General features: G+C 52.0%; 7 protein-coding genes across 7 annotated transcripts; 4 read left to right on the top strand and 3 right to left on the bottom strand.

Moving 5' to 3' along the window:
* Positions 1-428: 428 nt before the first annotated feature.
* On the top strand, positions 429-1572 carry K460DRAFT_410432 (kinase domain-containing protein; the record flags this gene model as incomplete). The annotated part of the gene is made up of 3 exons (XM_040937376.1): positions 429-879; positions 931-1148; positions 1201-1572. 3 exons carry the CDS (start codon positions 429-431, stop codon positions 1570-1572), a joined length of 1041 nt encoding a protein of 346 aa, XP_040783603.1.
* Positions 1573-2060: 488 nt separating this feature from the next.
* K460DRAFT_295176 (uncharacterized protein) lies at positions 2061-2732 on the bottom strand (the record flags this gene model as incomplete). Its single annotated transcript, XM_040929540.1, has 1 exon — positions 2061-2732. One exon carries the CDS (start codon positions 2730-2732, stop codon positions 2061-2063), a length of 672 nt encoding a protein of 223 aa, XP_040783602.1.
* A 339-nt stretch (positions 2733-3071) lies between these two features.
* Positions 3072-5169, top strand: K460DRAFT_371036 (PAP2 domain-containing protein). The gene is made up of 3 exons (XM_040934266.1): positions 3072-3504; positions 3618-4138; positions 4193-5169. The coding sequence occupies exons 1-3, from the start codon at positions 3428-3430 to the stop codon at positions 4846-4848; spliced, it is 1254 nt and encodes a 417-aa protein (XP_040783601.1). The 5' UTR covers positions 3072-3427; the 3' UTR covers positions 4849-5169.
* Positions 5170-5473: 304 nt separating this feature from the next.
* Positions 5474-6290, top strand: K460DRAFT_371035 (uncharacterized protein). The gene is made up of 2 exons (XM_040934265.1): positions 5474-5812; positions 5923-6290. The coding sequence occupies exons 1-2, from the start codon at positions 5617-5619 to the stop codon at positions 5946-5948; spliced, it is 222 nt and encodes a 73-aa protein (XP_040783600.1). The 5' UTR covers positions 5474-5616; the 3' UTR covers positions 5949-6290.
* Positions 6291-6643: 353 nt separating this feature from the next.
* K460DRAFT_295783 (kinase-like protein) lies at positions 6644-8745 on the bottom strand (the record flags this gene model as incomplete). The annotated part of the gene is made up of 5 exons (XM_040929586.1): positions 6644-6941; positions 7005-7484; positions 7541-7797; positions 7854-8097; positions 8147-8745. 5 exons carry the CDS (start codon positions 8743-8745, stop codon positions 6644-6646), a joined length of 1878 nt encoding a protein of 625 aa, XP_040783599.1.
* A 959-nt stretch (positions 8746-9704) lies between these two features.
* Positions 9705-13757, bottom strand: K460DRAFT_321806 (uncharacterized protein). The gene is made up of 3 exons (XM_040930495.1): positions 13086-13757; positions 10327-13020; positions 9705-10276 (listed from the first exon to the last, which is right to left on the bottom strand). The coding sequence occupies exons 1-3, from the start codon at positions 13436-13438 to the stop codon at positions 10189-10191; spliced, it is 3135 nt and encodes a 1044-aa protein (XP_040783598.1). The 5' UTR covers positions 13439-13757; the 3' UTR covers positions 9705-10188.
* A 612-nt stretch (positions 13758-14369) lies between these two features.
* On the top strand, positions 14370-15817 carry K460DRAFT_321803 (uncharacterized protein). The gene is made up of 2 exons (XM_040930494.1): positions 14370-14767; positions 14817-15817. Exons 1-2 carry the CDS (start codon positions 14490-14492, stop codon positions 15325-15327), a joined length of 789 nt encoding a protein of 262 aa, XP_040783597.1. The 5' UTR covers positions 14370-14489; the 3' UTR covers positions 15328-15817.
* Positions 15818-15821: the final 4 nt, after the last annotated feature.

Here is a 15821-nt window from a genome sequence, read left to right as displayed (position 1 = left end):
TCATAGTCATGCTTTGAGGAACGATTCTTTCGGCAAAGTCAAAGGCTATTAATTCTCTGTGTAACATAGCGGTAGATATTAAAGTAAAATCTACTCTGGCACAAAGCTGTTTCCGGATTTAAACCTAAGTTATGCAGGGGTGTAACGTAGGTAATAAGTAGCACGAGCGGTGGCTATGCATACCTAAGCTTGCCCTGAGCTAGTTTGAGCACGCCATAAACTATAGTCCACGGGTATTGAGGCAGTAAAATTCATATAATATAAGGCTAGCTAAAAAAAAATATTAAAGCTAATAATTACAAAGTTATAGGCTAATACCGAGCCTATTATTGGGAAAGCGTCCAAGCCTCGGGATTGCTGAGAAGCGATCCTTTCCCCAACGTCCATTCATCCAACAGCGCACGCATCCTGGAGTCAATGGACTCGACATGTTTCGAACCGCTGTGAGATTGGCGGCTTCTTCGGCAAACTATACTGGAGCTACCGGGCGCAGCTATGCCTTTAAACAACTCATCCAAGAGCGGCCATATATCGGGCGCGTTTGGCTTGCCAGGTCTGCCTGTCCCTCGCTATCTTTTGTGCTGATCATTTGGCTAAGGATCCGCAGATCCGACGAAGAGAACTTCATCTTGAAAGACATCCCGGAAAATATGTTCACGGCATTCGAATCTGGCACTCGAGCTCAGATCAAGGCTAGCCCATATCTGCGACTTCCAATTGACAGCATTCCTAGTCAAAGAATATTTGTGTATCGGTTTTTTACCGAGGACTTCCTGACCCTTGTCAAAAATCAAATTCCTCTGAAAGGGCGGAAAGAAATTCTGAAGTCAAGTTTGCAAGGTCTGGTTGACCTGCACGCCCAGGATGTCGTTCATTTAGGTGGGTAATGCTGAATGGCTCGATTTCCAGCACTGACAATGTTATGTTCAGACGTCAAGCCGGACAATGTCATGGTTGATATCCACGGGAGCGGCAGCGAGCTTGTCGTTGAAAAGGCTCAGTTGACGGACCTCGAAAATGCAGCGTACTTGCCGAAAGGCCGATGTATCAAGGGGATGCTGCCAGGGAACGATAATTGGCGGAGTCCGGAAGGACATCTTCGTGGTGAACTCAACAAGCCCACGGACATCTTCTCCTTTGGCGCCATGGTAAGCCTTATTTTTTGTTTAGAAGCATGACTGCTCTAACTGTAGCATGAAGTGCATATACGCTGTACTTGGTCGCGTGATCTTTGGGCCAGATGAAGGAATGAGGAAATTTACGGATCAAGGGGCATTAGCCTCGATGGTTCGTCTGCAGAGACAAGTGTCGTACTTTAGCGACAGAGACGGAATCAACGGGCTCTTGACGCATGTTGGGGATGACGAGCTCAGCTTGCAGCTTCTGAGCAATGCTTACGACGGCAAAGACGATGACGACCTTGGTTACAAGCATTTCTCGACATGGCCAGAGATCAAGGACGACAGCTTTAAAGATCTTGTCCTATCCATGATGAGTTTGGATCCTAAGAGGCGGATCACTGCAAAGCAGGCATTGGAACACCCGTGGTTCGAAAGTGTTCAGCTTAGATAGAGTCACTTCACACTGGTTCGTCATCGTAGTTATATTACTATTGAAGACAAATCGAAAGTCGTTGAAGTACATATTCTGCCAGTGGCGCCTCGCTTGCTTTGACGCAGAGGCGATCAACCAAATCAGGCGTATGCCACGAGTAGATTTGACTTGAAAATAGCGGTATATACCCAGCGGTACATCTGTGAGCGACCAGCCTTGAGACGCAAGATTTGAGGCACATAGCAGTCTTCATGGCTGCAGCTCCTAGGAGCAGCTCGCAACCAATGCCCTATTGAGAACATTTTTCGCAAATTGTAGACTCTCGTAGCCATGTTTAAGTGGACGATCTGGACTCTCGATGCTGCTGATGCGGTACATAGATGCTCGCTTGATCCTGTGTAAGCGCTCTGACCCGCTGGCATGCCCCTACGTTTGGATGTTGCTTGGATCAACGTCGGTTCAAGTATATGCTCTTCCTCTTCACAGTGAGGCTCTGACTGCCTTGCTCAATCCACTCTCCTCCTGACACTGCGGCCACTCTCATCCGTGTTGATCCCCATGACTACATCCTGCACTAATTCTCGCAACTGTTGTTGTACCTCATCTGACTGGTAGTCGTCCCTCGCTGCAAGCTCCTCTATCCGTCTCCGTATCTCAGGATCGGGCGCTTCTCCCGCAGCATCCTCTGCCATGGTACCCATGTTGATCTGAACACCGTTTGGTAGCGGAGGCGGGGCATGTACACCTTCCACCTCGACTGCGCTCGCGCTTGCTGGTTCGCTGCCTGTCCGCAGGCTCTTCAGATACTGGTAGACTTCATGCGCCTCGCCCTCCTCTTCACCAATCTTCTCTTCTGCTGTCTTGCCCTCTTCATTTCTCAGGTTGATATCTGCGCCCAGCTCTTCGACTAGACATTTTGCGACTTGGGCGTTTTCGGTCGCGAACAGAGCCGTTTCGCCGTCTTCGTCGAGGATGTTTACGTTGGCGTTGTACTTCTGGACTAGCTCGCGCAGCACACTGAGCTGGTTATACGATGCGGCTGCGTGGATGAGCGAGTAGCCGTGCGCATCGCGCGCTGAGGCGAGCTGTGGATGTTGGGCAAGCGAGCTGAGGATGGCCTGGGGACGAGTATCGATCAAGTTGAGCAGGAGATCGATAGTAGGTGCCGGGAGCGCCATGACTGGAGGGGCAATGTTCGATTGTCGACTGCGGTTTTTTTGGTCTACGCGTCTTTGGTATCCTGGGGTTCGACTGACTAACTAACTAATAACAGATCTAAAAAATGACGTGTGCGGAGAATTTGTGTGGCGTCGTCGGCATCTAACCCTCTCTCGGACCCGATCGTCTTGACCTCCATGATCCTAGCCCATATCACCCCCGATCTGTTGCCGTAATTTTGTTTTTGAAATCAGCGAGACGCTTGGTGTGCTTGGCCCCGACTAATTGTCATGGCCACAACATGGAGCCCGAGGCGCCCGTGTCCACTGCTCGTCCTTCTGGGCGCTAGCTGAGACGATGCGCGCCATTCACCACCCAGCTACTGCTTTCACAGCCTCAATAGGGGACGTCAGATTGGGCTTGGCGGTGTCGTGTGCCCTTCATCCCCGGGCTTTGCTTCCGTTGACGCCCCGGGTAGGCTTTCTACTCTTGAAGTGTCTTCCCGCCAACTACCTTGTCTTGCATAACGCGTCAACAGTGACCGCAGCAACTGTAGGAGTGACGCCGGATTCGGCCTTTTACCTTGCTGCGCACGGCGATCCACCCTCTATGCGCTCGCTTCATTAAGCGGCTTGGGACGTTTCGCGCCTCGTTGGCATACACTCTTGATTTCACCAATTCCTCCTTTGCTGTCGCTACGCAACTCCTCGCAAACATGAAGACGCTCAGAGGCGTGAGCTTGCCCTCGGTACGACTCATTACATCATACATCTTCGACTGGATCGTCATTGTGTAAGTGAATAGCCGATATGTCTCACTGAGACATCCAGCCTGTTGCTTCAACAGGACAAAGTGTCGCGTACCAGACAGTTGCGTGCAAAGACCGAGAGCTGACAGGCCAACAGCGCAATAGCAGCCGTTGGCGCTGGATGGGAATATGTCGAGCCCTTCCACCGTCCCTTCTCCCCAGTCGATCTCTCGATAGCGTACCCCCACGAAAACCACGAGACAATCCCAACATGGCTCCTTATCGTCGTCGCACTCCTCGCGCCCGCCGGCATCATCTTCTTCGTTTGCTTGCTGTTCGTGCCAGGGCCAACGGCTGAACGAGGAACGCCAAAGTCGCTCATTTGGCGGAGGAAGCTCTGGGAATGGAACACGGGATGGATGGGCTTGGCTTTGTCTCTCGCGACGGCTTTCATGATTACCCAAGGCATGAAGAACCTATTCGGCAAGCCCCGACCTGATTTGCTGTCGCGTTGTCAACCAGATTTGTCGCCCGGTGCCATTAAGAGAGCCGCCATCAACCCTATAGGAGAGATATTCAACGAGAACTGGGTACTCGTAACTTCAGCCATCTGCACGACTAAGGACGAGGACCTCTTGAAGGACGGATTCAAGTCGTTTCCCAGCGGCCACGCCAGCTGTAAGTGTTTCAGCTTCCTCACCCAACTTCTCCTTTGCTGACTACGAAATGCAGTTTCATGGGCTGGTCTGCTTTACCTTACTCTCTTCCTCGCCTCTAAATTCTCTGTGGCAATTCCATTCCTTCCACCTCGCCCATACAGTACAAACCCGGCACACACGTCCGCCGTAGCCCCCTCCAACTTCAAAAAGCTCTCAGCGCTGCCCTTCCACAAGCAAGAGTCCACACTCTCCACGCCAACCTACACCGAAGAACACATTGTACCTATTCGCTACCAAAACGCCGCGCCTCCCGTTTATACTCTCGTCCTGATCCTCGTGCCCGTTGGATCCGCAATCTATATCGCGAGCACACGCTTCACCGACTTCCGTCACTTCGGGTTCGATCTCCTCTTTGGTAGTCTGATTGGTATCACGACAGCTTGGTTCAGTTTCCGATTCTACCACCTTCCCATTACTCGCGGAGCTGGATGGGCATGGGGACCACGAAGCTATCAACGCGCGTGGGGTATTGGTGTCGGCAGGGGTTCATACGTTGGGACTGAGGGCTGGAACAGGGCTGGGAAGTCGGAGACGGCGCCGAGAAATAATGGGAACGAACTCAGGCCTGAGGACGAGGTGGAATTGAGGGATCATGCCGGTGTTTTCAATAACCATGATGAGAGGAGGGGCGATCTGCCTGCATTGCATGCTCCTGGTCAGGCTGTGTAGCTTTCATGTATGCGTGTATGATTATCTGAGGAGGCGTTGGACAACCCTTTGTTTTTTAATCAAAATTTCAGGAGAAGGATGTCGAGGATTGTATACCATGGTAGATAATAGTTCTCTCTCTAGCTTTTTAAACGAACATACTACATTATTGATCTCGAGTGCAAAATCTTGAATAGCCTCAACTCCATGAAACTTACACAGTAACAGTCTCTAGGGTAAAGAGCACGGAGCAATATATTGAAGTTAGACGAACGATCAGGATACCCCATTTACTCAGCATGTTGTACTCATTAAACTGCCTATTCCCTACAGTTGTTTTCTGCGCGAAGCAGTAGTCTTGAATCGTGTTCCTTTACTCTACTCAAAAAACAGTGATGAAAAGCTATGAAGTAATCCCCGAACCTAGATCCTAGAGCACTCTAGAATCCAAATCAGAAAAAATTAACAAGATTTGACAGTAAAGGTGTAGCGGAAAGAACGAACAAGGTTGTCAACAAAGACACATGTGAATCAAAGCGCTATCGATAAGCCTAAGCACGTGCCATCGCAACGAAACCCTCGTTTTGCCCGCGCCCAAGATTCACCGCGGTTGCCGAATATCTCGAACGTTTCTACATACTCTTGACACACACACACACGACACGACAAATACACGCGCGCATACTCAACAACATCGACCATCCACCACCCGACCCTCGCAAATCAACCGCAAGCCCACTCCCCCGTTCCACGCCCCCATTCATCGATCATCGAACACCGCAGGTAGCCATGTCCTCGCAAGCCTACACCGGCGGCTACCAAGCTACGCAAACCAGCACGCAAGACGCCGCCGCCATCGATTCCACCGCGCGCACCGTGCACTACAAGTGCGGCGACTGCGATCAGGACGTCCCGCTGAAGCGCGGTGAGCCCATCCGGTGTAGGAACTGCGGACATCGCGTGCTGTATAAGCAGAGGACAAACCGGTGAGTAGTTTGGACACTTGGCTATGGTTTAGGCAGGAATAAAGAGGATAGTGGGGAAAAAAGAAAAGGGGAGTATCTGGATAATGACGAGGGCTAACGTTTCTTCATAGTATGGTTCAGTTTGAGGCGCGATGAGCGACGACAAGTGGATGCGGCTTCGCTGCGAGAATAGATACCAAGGGACATGATATGGGCCGGCTACATAGGTGCTGACCAAAAGATTTATGAGTTGTCAAGTGTGGCATCGGAGCGGGTTTGGCTTTGAACATGGAGTTACGGCAGCCTAGGAACCATTTCCATGTGGCGAAAATCGCACGATATGCGGAAGGAGAGAGATGTGAAAGGGAAGCCATGTAGGCTATAGGCACCTAGTCATAGTCATAGTCACGATTCGGCTCAGACAAATCCTTGATGCGCACACCATGCTCATTTTCTTATCTTGTAAAGTCTCTCGTCAATCCCATCATACATTCCCATAACAGTAAACCACCAAAATATGCCAATACAGAGGGAGGTTGCATATGGCTCCACAATTGCTAGATGATCCGGCATCGAGGTTCGGACAACGATCCGCTCAACGCTAGTACCGTTATACACGTGGACATCTCGATGCTGTTGTGAGACTTGACGCCTCGCAAGGGTGGCTTGAATCATGAAACTGGTAGCTATGAGGTGACGGAGAGTTCTAATGAGAAAAGACCAAGGTGAGAAGAGGATCCAACGCCCATGCGATGCGTGTAATCCGATGTGATACTCTGAAGTCATATTTGGCCGATGAGAAAGCCGTTCAAAGCGCATGCTATAATCTATAAGGCATGTAATGCACGTCTCTATGATCCTCTGAAGGCATCGAAACGCCTGAACGTATAACCGATGAAAGGCAACCTCGTCGCATACTCGTCATCACCAGATTGATCAGCCTGAGCCCTATACGCAGCGCTGGTGTCGTTCTGATCAATCTCATCGATGGGGAAGTACTGCGTGTCAACGTTCGACTGCAGTTTGGGCTCGAATGGCGCGCGAATACGGCGCAAACCATCCCATGAGACGCCGCGGAAGAACGGGTGCTGTTTGATTTCGCTGGCGCCACCAATGCGGCCAAGGCGATGTTCGGCATCGCAGATCAAGCTAAGGCATGTTCGTCAGCTTCAACTGACTCGGGTGGATATTGACAACTCAAAAAACACTCACCGCCTGACAAAATCTTCAGCCTCTGCACCTAGCTGCTGGTCCGGTGGAAAGTGTAAGTTGCGCGGCCAATCGACAATCTTGCGGTATGTGTCATGTGGTTCTTCAGCGCAGAATGGTGGCCAACCGATAAGGCATTCGAACATAATCGTTCCAACAGACCACCAGTCACAGCCATAGTCATATCCTTGGCCACTGAAGATTTCCGGCGCAATGTAGTCGGGAGTACCCACGGTGGAGTAAGCGAGCTGCCGACGGGACTTTCTCCATGTATTGATTTGGGTGCGGTTGCTGACGGTTAGCTGAATTTGGTCCAGATTCATTGAAGCTCGGTTGTCCCGGTTGGACTTGTGTGCGCCTCCAGCAAGTAGCTTCTTGTAGTAACCGGCGTCGTGCTCCTTGTGGAAACCTGTTGATAGACCGAAGTCGGTCAGTTTGATATGACCTCCACGGTCCAGCAGGATGTTATCAGGCTTGATGTCACTTGTTGTCGTTAGCAAAGCCTACTCTAACATGCATATAACCCAGCATATCCTTACCGATGTATGAAACCAAGCTTGTGTACAGCTTCTATGGCAAGAGTGATTTCGGCCATGTAGAAGCGAGTGATATCCTCAGTGAAGATCTCGTACTTGATGAGCATGGTCATCAAGTCGCCACCAGGTAAGAACTCCATCAGCATGTAGAGGAAGGCGTTATCTTGGAAAGTGGTGTGTAGCTTGACGACCCATGGGCTGTCTGACTCGGCAAGAATATCACGTTCTGCTCGAACGTGAGCCAGTTGGTCTTTTTTAAACTATTCTTGGTTAACGTCAAAGTCACTCCGTACGTCACCGAAGATTGAGGACCTACCATCTCTTGTTTGACAAGCGACTTCAATGCGTAGATCTTGCCATCGTTCCTTCGCTGGACAAGCTTGACTTCTCCAAAAGCACCCTTGCCAATGATCTTTAATGTCGAGAAGTTATCAGGCTTCTCCTTGGTACGCAAGAACCGTAGGTATTCGATCTCAGCGCGGCGCATGGTGTTCTCTTTCTGAGCTTTGCGGGAATCTGAAATCGAGGGCTCCTTCATAATCGACTCTAATTCCAGGGCTCTGTTTTGAATTAGCAACGTCCGAAGGGTTGATGTGGTGCTCCCTGTACCTTTGATTCCGGTCGCGTGCTCGCTGTACGCTGTCTTTGAAGAAGGTGTTGATGAGACTTTTTGACATGGTTGCCTGCTTACCGACATTGTCGGAGTACTTCTCAGGTGACTTTACAGGAGGCTCCTCGTCGTACAACGAAGGGTGTCGGGGAGCAGAACTACCGCCATAGCTTCCATATCCATACCCCCTATTGTCCGCAGTGCGGGGACGCTGCTGGTGTGGCGAGGACTGGCGACCATACGGGCTTCCAGAGCGGCCACTTCCCCCCAAATGTTGATGTGACAGCTGTTGAGCCAGGCCGTTGGCACCCTGCTCAAAGCGTTGCGCGTTCGGCTGAAGATTGCCCTGCTGGCCTTGGTACTGGGCCTGCTGATAAGGGTTCACGAAGTAGCCTGCTCCATAGCCACTACCGCCCTGCTGCTGTTGTTGTGCACCCCAGACCTCCTGCTGACCAGCTTGGTTTGGGTATACGGGCTGTGGAAATGTCGACGGGGTCGTGGGAAACTGACGGCCTGCGTCCTGTTGATACTGGTTGTTTCGGTCACTACCGAAGCCAAAATTGAGCTGCAGCCGATTCGACGGCTGTTGGTTGTTCATGATGGGTAGAGGACGAAAGGTAATGAGAGTCCCGCAGAAGCACTCTCAGTACGGCGAGTGTCGCGAGTGCGAGGCCTTGTGGGGGCTTGGAGGGAGACGAGAGGGCCGTAAGGAATCGGGGAGGGGCGTGGTTGAGTGCTGCCCAAGTCGACAGTGGGGAGGAGCAGGTCCGGAGAGCGGTGCCACAATCTCGCAGGACGCGGAAGAATTGCACAGCTTCGGTAAAGGAGTTCGGAGCGAACAGCTGGCAAGGAGAGGGAGGAAGACGGGTGAGTGTCGCAGTAGCTCAGTCAGGGATAACTCCAAGGAAGTGCATGGACCAACACGCGGGGGAGAGCGCTGCAGGACGAATACTCGGTGAATCTCAAATAACTCCCCTCACTCCTATGAAGAACAGACGCGCGGCTGTCAGTTTATAGTCCAGCTTCTCGGATTAGATGCCTATTTTCTACGTCGGAGGCGTACGACCGGTCCCAGTCTTTCACATGAGCTTAGGTTAGCCACGAGTCATTTACTCAGGGTGCATGCTTTGTATCAATAGGGATAGTGAAACTCGTAATCAAGCCCGCCTCATGGATCACTCATCTGGTTGAGTTGAAACTGCTATTAATTTCCATGCGGACGGTTGTGATGCTGGCTTTGTACCCCAGACTCGAAGGCGACATCAACTATCGATAGGAGCACGTCAACCGCCCAGATACGAGCATGTAAGGGCACAGACAGTTACAGAAGCACTCTACCGCACTTGCTGCCGCTCTCAAAAAGCAATTGTATGGCTGCTTCGACTTCCCACGTGCCACTCGTTGCTTGTTAGGGTTACAGACTCATGCCAAAAGTGCTTGGTATACGCAGCCACGCGAGAAACCAGCGTGGACGCGTTACTCATGTACTCCAGAACAGCTCTGTGTTTGGTACTTCGGAATATCCAATACTTGTACGTGGGACCATAGACACATCATCGGGTAGTAACTTGCTTCTATTAAGGCAAGAGTAGGGTAGTACAACAACTAACTCGTATTCAACCATCATCATGCATTACACCATTATAGTACAAGAGCTGCATACAGATGCTGCGAGGGTACAATGTATCCAAAATAGGCTCAAAGCCCCAATTCTCCACAAGCCCACAGTCTATCTGCACAACTGCCTCAAAAGAGCGAGTGTATATAGCGCTGTAACCGCTAGAGGGTATAAAACAGTGACCACAAAGTTGCCGCCACGAATAATAGTCTGGGTAAATGTCCAGAAGAGTACAATAAGGTAGTACTATCAAGTGTAACATGCGTGTGATCGCGGCGCCGGTAAATGCGATATCCAAGAAGAGAACGCCGAGTATGTCGAAATGTATGCCGAAATTAGTATGATTACTCTCAGTAGGCCGCTGAATAGAATTATGGTAGTGGAAGGCGTCGTATCTAGGCCGCGTTGTCATGTCTGATCAAATTATGCGGAAGCCATTAGGGCTTTAACTTTCTCGCGCTCAGCAAGTATATCGGCTTGCAGTCTCCTCGTCTGCCTCATTGCCTCATCCCTAAGCTATGTTAGCGTTGTACGCATAAGGATACATGCTGGGCTTCTTACCTTTCGAATTGCAAATCTGCAACTTCAATCTGTGCCATGTTCATGCGCCCAACGACCTCCTCCATCTCCCGGTCGGCATCGCGGAGGGCCTTTTCTAGCTCCTCCACACGCTTCTCGAGCAACTCCGTCTTGGTAGCTTCGGCAAAGGTCATAGCAGGCCCGCTAGTTGTCATGTCAAGACGAGGGGTCCGCTGAGCGAACACCGGCGACGAGGGCATCTTTGGTGAGAAGGCTGACGGACTAAGCAGACCAGACTTCACACGGCGCAGATGATTAGTGTGGCTTTCCTTGATCGCTTGGACTTCCTCTTCATGCCTTGCAATAGACTCTTCAGACGACTGCTGGGCAAGCATGACCTTGTCTTCTGCTGTCTTCAGTCGCCGTTCGAGCTCGATAATCTGCTCTGTTGACTTCTGCTGCTCTTGTTCTCCACGAGTGATGGCTTCGGTAAGGCGACTGCGCAGGCTGCCATTGGCCTCAAGCTGCTGTTGAATCTTGCTAGAAAGCGCGTCCATGCGGGTAGCTGCGGCAAACAATTCGCTACTAAGCTTTAGTTCTTTGCCCAAGTGATCTATCTCAGACTCTTGCAGTGCGCGAGCCTGCTTGCGATACTGTTCGGCTTCTTGCTGCGCATAGTCACGCTCTGCTTCAGCGTCCGAAATGCTTCGCTTCAGCAAGTCCAGCGTCCGTTCAGCTTCGACTCCAGCAGCACCTAGCGATTCGCCATCGCTCGATTCCAGTTGCTTGACGCGTGCAAGTGAAAGCGCATGAGTTGTTCGTAGCTCGTTGTAGGCCTTGTCAAGGGGAAGAGGTTCGTTCTCGATTCTGATCTCGGGAATCGTAATGTCATGTTCATGAAGCAGGTCGCGAAGCGAACTAGTCTCTTGCTGCGCGCGGTCGAGGTCCATTCGCAAACCACCTAGGCCCTTCTCACATTGCCACTTCTGCTCAAGTGCATCATCAGCGCGGCGTCGGAGCGAATTGACCTCCTGTCTAAGGTCCGTGACCTCCTTATGGAAAGCGGTTCGTCGAGGGGTGAGATTGAGAGCGGCATCCCGCTCGCTTTCTAGCTCCTTGATGCGTCTCTGGAACTCTCTCTGCTGCATCTCTTGTCGTTGTAAGAGATGCTTCAAAGCTTTGTGTAGCGCATCTCGCTGTTCTTCCAGCTCTTTTACAGGGTTACTGGCTGCTGTCGCATCCCGAGGGGACGCATCGCCTGATTTGTCCTTGACTGAGTTGGACCGCGATAGAGATCCTCGTTTTGAATTGAAGCCAGCTGAACTTCGAGCCAGCGAATTTGATCGCGTCAGCCCGATGCGTAGAGCTGTTAGTGGGGCATTGTCTGCTTCCTCGGCTATAGGTTGGAATCGAACTGGCTGCTGCGACACTTCTTGCTGCATTCTTCGCGCATTGACGAGCGTCTGGTTCTCCGTTCTCAGTTGTTGGATCTCCTGCTGCATGCGCGTAGTTTCATAGACAAGCCTCTCTGTGTCGGCTGCTTCAGCCTCAAGTCCTTCGAGCCTGGCCCTAAGCTGAGGAACTACCTCGTCTCGCAGATTGTCGGCTTCATTGCGATGTTTCTCGAGCTCCTCGCGGAGTGCCGTCAAGAGATCCTCAAAATTTTCTTTGACCTGTCTTTCCTCAGCTAAACGTCTCTTCGCATCTTCTAATGACATTGCAAGCTCTTTAACACGGGGCGGCTCAACAGCAACTGAACCAGATCTAGACTTTGAGCTAACCTGGTCCTCAAGTTGTTGCACCTGCTCTTCAAGGTCTCTACGCCGTCTAAGCTCCTCTTGTAATCGCTCCGCCATGCGCACCTTTAGTTGTGCGCGCTCTTGCTCTGCTCTTCGTCGTAGCGTTTCCACTTCTTCTAGTTTACTTTCGGGATCTCCGATTGGAAACCGGACGGAGCTGGTGCCCGAGTCTGAATAATAGTCACTAGTTCTCCGGTTGTCTGACATGGCAGTTGTGCTCTCTGCCTTCCAGCGCTCGACCTCATCCTCCAGCTCCATCTCTCTTTGGATCGAACCAGCAAGCTCTGAGCTTACTTCCCGCAGCTCGCGCTCGAGCTCCTCCACGTGAGCATTCATCTGGGGCGACGATGACAAAAGAGGTGTTCCAGGAACGTTGAAGTAGGAGGATAGGGAGTTGGCGGCTGGAATGTCTAGGCCGTTCGGTTTGGTCTTGGCAGGCATGTTGGATTGTTTGTAGTGCGGCGAATCCGCAGGAGACAGCGACTTTTCCGAAAATGTGGTAGCCGGTGACTCGGCACCGTTCTGGTTCTTTGACGGGTTCCAGCCGAAGAATGAAGTGAAACCTCCTCCTGGTGACTTGGGCTTGTTCTGCTGTCTTACCCGCAACGCGTCGTCGTCGGCGGCGGTGGGATAAGCATCGATGAAGTCTTCCGTTACGCCATCCAAGTTGAGCTTGAGGTCTGGTGTACGGGAGTCGGAGGCATACACGGACATGTTGGGCATGGTAGGAGACCGAGCGTGCCACCCTTTGCTTCCAAAAGTCCTCAATTCCTCTGTCCTACTGTGGCGTTGGGTTTGGACACTGCTAACCGATCGATCATGCCGCGGTATAGATGTCGCGGTAGGGCTTCTCTTTGCGACGGTGAGCGAGCTCTTGCGTTGTGGAAAGGGTCTCTGGGGCGTGGATTCTATTAGAGGGGACTTCCCATGTGGGTTGCTGCGATTTTGGTCAGCGCAAGGGAGGGGGGAGGGGGGCGCGTAGTGCATGAATGAGGTGCTTACTCGTCAAGGTTCCTGGGCAGGAACAGTTCCCCGTCTGTCGATGGCTGTGACAGTAGGGTGTCCCGGCGAAGCGAAGGTTGGGAAGACAGGGAGTTGTGTATATCTGGTACAGGATGCGGTAGGCTATTAGATTGCCCTGCTGAGAAGCGGCCAACTACAGGTGAATTCGCAGGCAGGGGCTTTCGTCGAACCGGCGACTGGACTGCAACGGGGGCCGGCTGGGAGGATGTCTGGGAACGAAAGGCAGCAAAAGACGAGATAGCAATCGAGGCCAACGTCGGGGGCTTTTGACGAGGCGGTGACGGCTGGGAGGAGGGAGGCTTGCCCTCCGTGGGCGCTTGGACTGCTTGCATATTCTCGTTATTCCCCCGCGATGGACATGGCCTTGCACAAATAAGAGGCCTAGAGTGAGGTAGACAATTTGCCAGAGAGCGAGGCTCGAAAAAGGGGACCTGGCTAGCGAGCTACGCGCATGTGCGGGAGAAAGGGTGCACTCTGGGGCCTCTGAGCGGATCGTAGCGACCGAATTAGTCTCTGGCGAGGCGCCAGAGTCGACGGCCTTGACTGTGATGGGCGGTTCGCGCTGTCGAGTGGAGCGTGCCGTGCCAGGGGAGTAGGCCTGGCTGCTGCAGGAACACTCTTCACCCGCCCAATGAGCGCCGTCGGCCAAGGAGAAGACCCCGTGGGCGGCCTGAGCTATCTCGTTGAAAATAGCAGATGGGATCGGGTGATTCGAGGGCGGCCGTCGGCGGTTCATTCAAGATGGGATGGAGGTAGTGTTGATGTTGACTGTGCAAGGTCGCAGCTGGCGTTGAACCAGATCATGTTCCATGCCTTGGAACGACTGACGGCTTTGTCACGCCGGAAGAGCATTGAAACACGCCCGATGCCATTGAAACCAACACGCATGTGAGCCTGGTTGTACTTGCATTGCAGCCATATGCCATCGCCTGGGCAGTTCATCACAATATGCACAAACCGCACTCGTGTCTTAGCTCTCTTGCTCCATGGCGCCCGCAACGGCTGGCTTGCAGAGCAGCACCCCTGATGGCGCAACCCTTTTCCTTTTCGATCAACGCGACGACTCAACGAGGACGTCCCGCCTGCTCGCCGATCTGTATTTGGAACCTGCTGGCCCCAGGGGCCTCTTCGGACCAATCCAGCCACTGTCTGTTGCTAACGGGAGATATCATGTCTTTATGCAGGTGCTGGTGGTGGTTGACCCCTGAGGCCGAAAGTCACCCACCCTGTGCGCCAAGCGCTGTTCCTGACTCGTGGCGGCGTAGAAACCACGGCTGAACCGACGTCAAGGCATCGCTTCTACATCATGCACCTAGCTTCATTCAAGCTTACAACCAGTATCAACTCACAAAGGAGCTGCGGTCAGCTTCTCCTATTTCAATAATGGCCTTTCAATCGCCGCGCCACTCACAAACCTTCTACCAATACGATGCGTCTACCCCTCCACCACCCCCGCCAAAGCCAATAACCCACTCAAGCGGGACTACCACGCCATCACAAGGCCCTCCTTTGCCTCCACCCCCGCCAAACCAGACGCAGTCATATGACGATCGACTAAACCCACCATCCCATGTTCAAAATCCCGCCTACGCTCAGTATGACCAGCTAGCTGTTCAACCGCCGGAAGATGGTTGGCTACCTGATGTTTTCAGGGACAAGACGTACGTGGAATCGGAAACACCCAAAACATTCATATTAAACCACAAACAGGACAAAAGATCTCCACCACGTGCTGCAAACGCACGACCTTCAAAGTGCAATAATACACAACCCTGAAACAACACATCCATCGCTTCCCGCATCCATTGAGCCCTTGAAGGCCTTGCTCGCCCAAAACGTAGGATTAGCAGAATCACTAAAACAGCTTGAAGCTCATGTACAGCACCAACGCGATAGCACGCAGTCACGTTTATTATCGTTGAGAGCTCTGGAGCGGCAGTGGAGGGCAAAGCAGGCTGAGCAAGACGAAGCATTGCGCGAGTTCAGCCCGCCGGCCCTGTATCAGCGATTAAATGCTGCAGTGGGCGAGCAAGAAGCCCTATGTCGAGGCCTTGAAGAGAGCTTCCTCGAGGGCGAGGGCTTTGGGGGCCATGATGCTGTTGCCAGTGAACGAGAGGCCATCGACTTTGTGAGACGATTGAGGGAGGGCCGAAAGGTCGCCTATCTGCGAAGGGAGCGAAAAGAGCGCTGGGATGAAGGCCGAGTGGGTGGATGGCGATGAAGTGGTGGTTTTTGATCGAACAGTGAACTCGCATCCTAATCTCAGACGAAACTAAGTGAGCATTACACAAGCCACTTAGGAATCTACAATCCAGTGCCCTCACACCACGACGCTACGTGCTTTTGAAAAGAAGCATCGATACACAGTCAGTGGGCGCGGATGAGGTCTTGTAGGGCAACATGGTCAGCCAACAAGCCACTAGTCTTGGAGACTGGTAGCTGTAACTTGAGCCGACAGCCCAGATTGAGGTTGAGGTAGGATTCAGACAAGTGGTAAGATGGCATGGTTTTATAATGACGACATCTTAGCGACCACTCGGGTTTGAAAATAAATGCTTCCTCTAATCATGTAACGATACGAAAGCATCAGTAATGTATCCATATTGAGGCAAAGAAAGGTGATGGTAGTGAAAAGTGCCTTACATAAGCTCTTCCTAGCGTGTCCATTAGATCTAATCTTATCTCATCAGCCGGGAACTGGCCACGACCCCTGCA

The sequence above is a fragment of the Cucurbitaria berberidis genome (assembly GCF_010015615.1).
Source record: "Cucurbitaria berberidis CBS 394.84 unplaced genomic scaffold K460scaffold_6, whole genome shotgun sequence".
Lineage (NCBI taxonomy): Eukaryota > Fungi > Ascomycota > Dothideomycetes > Pleosporales > Cucurbitariaceae > Cucurbitaria > Cucurbitaria berberidis.
The sequence above is the reverse complement of the archived record's forward strand: the minus strand, read 5'-3'. Positions and strand labels throughout refer to the sequence as shown.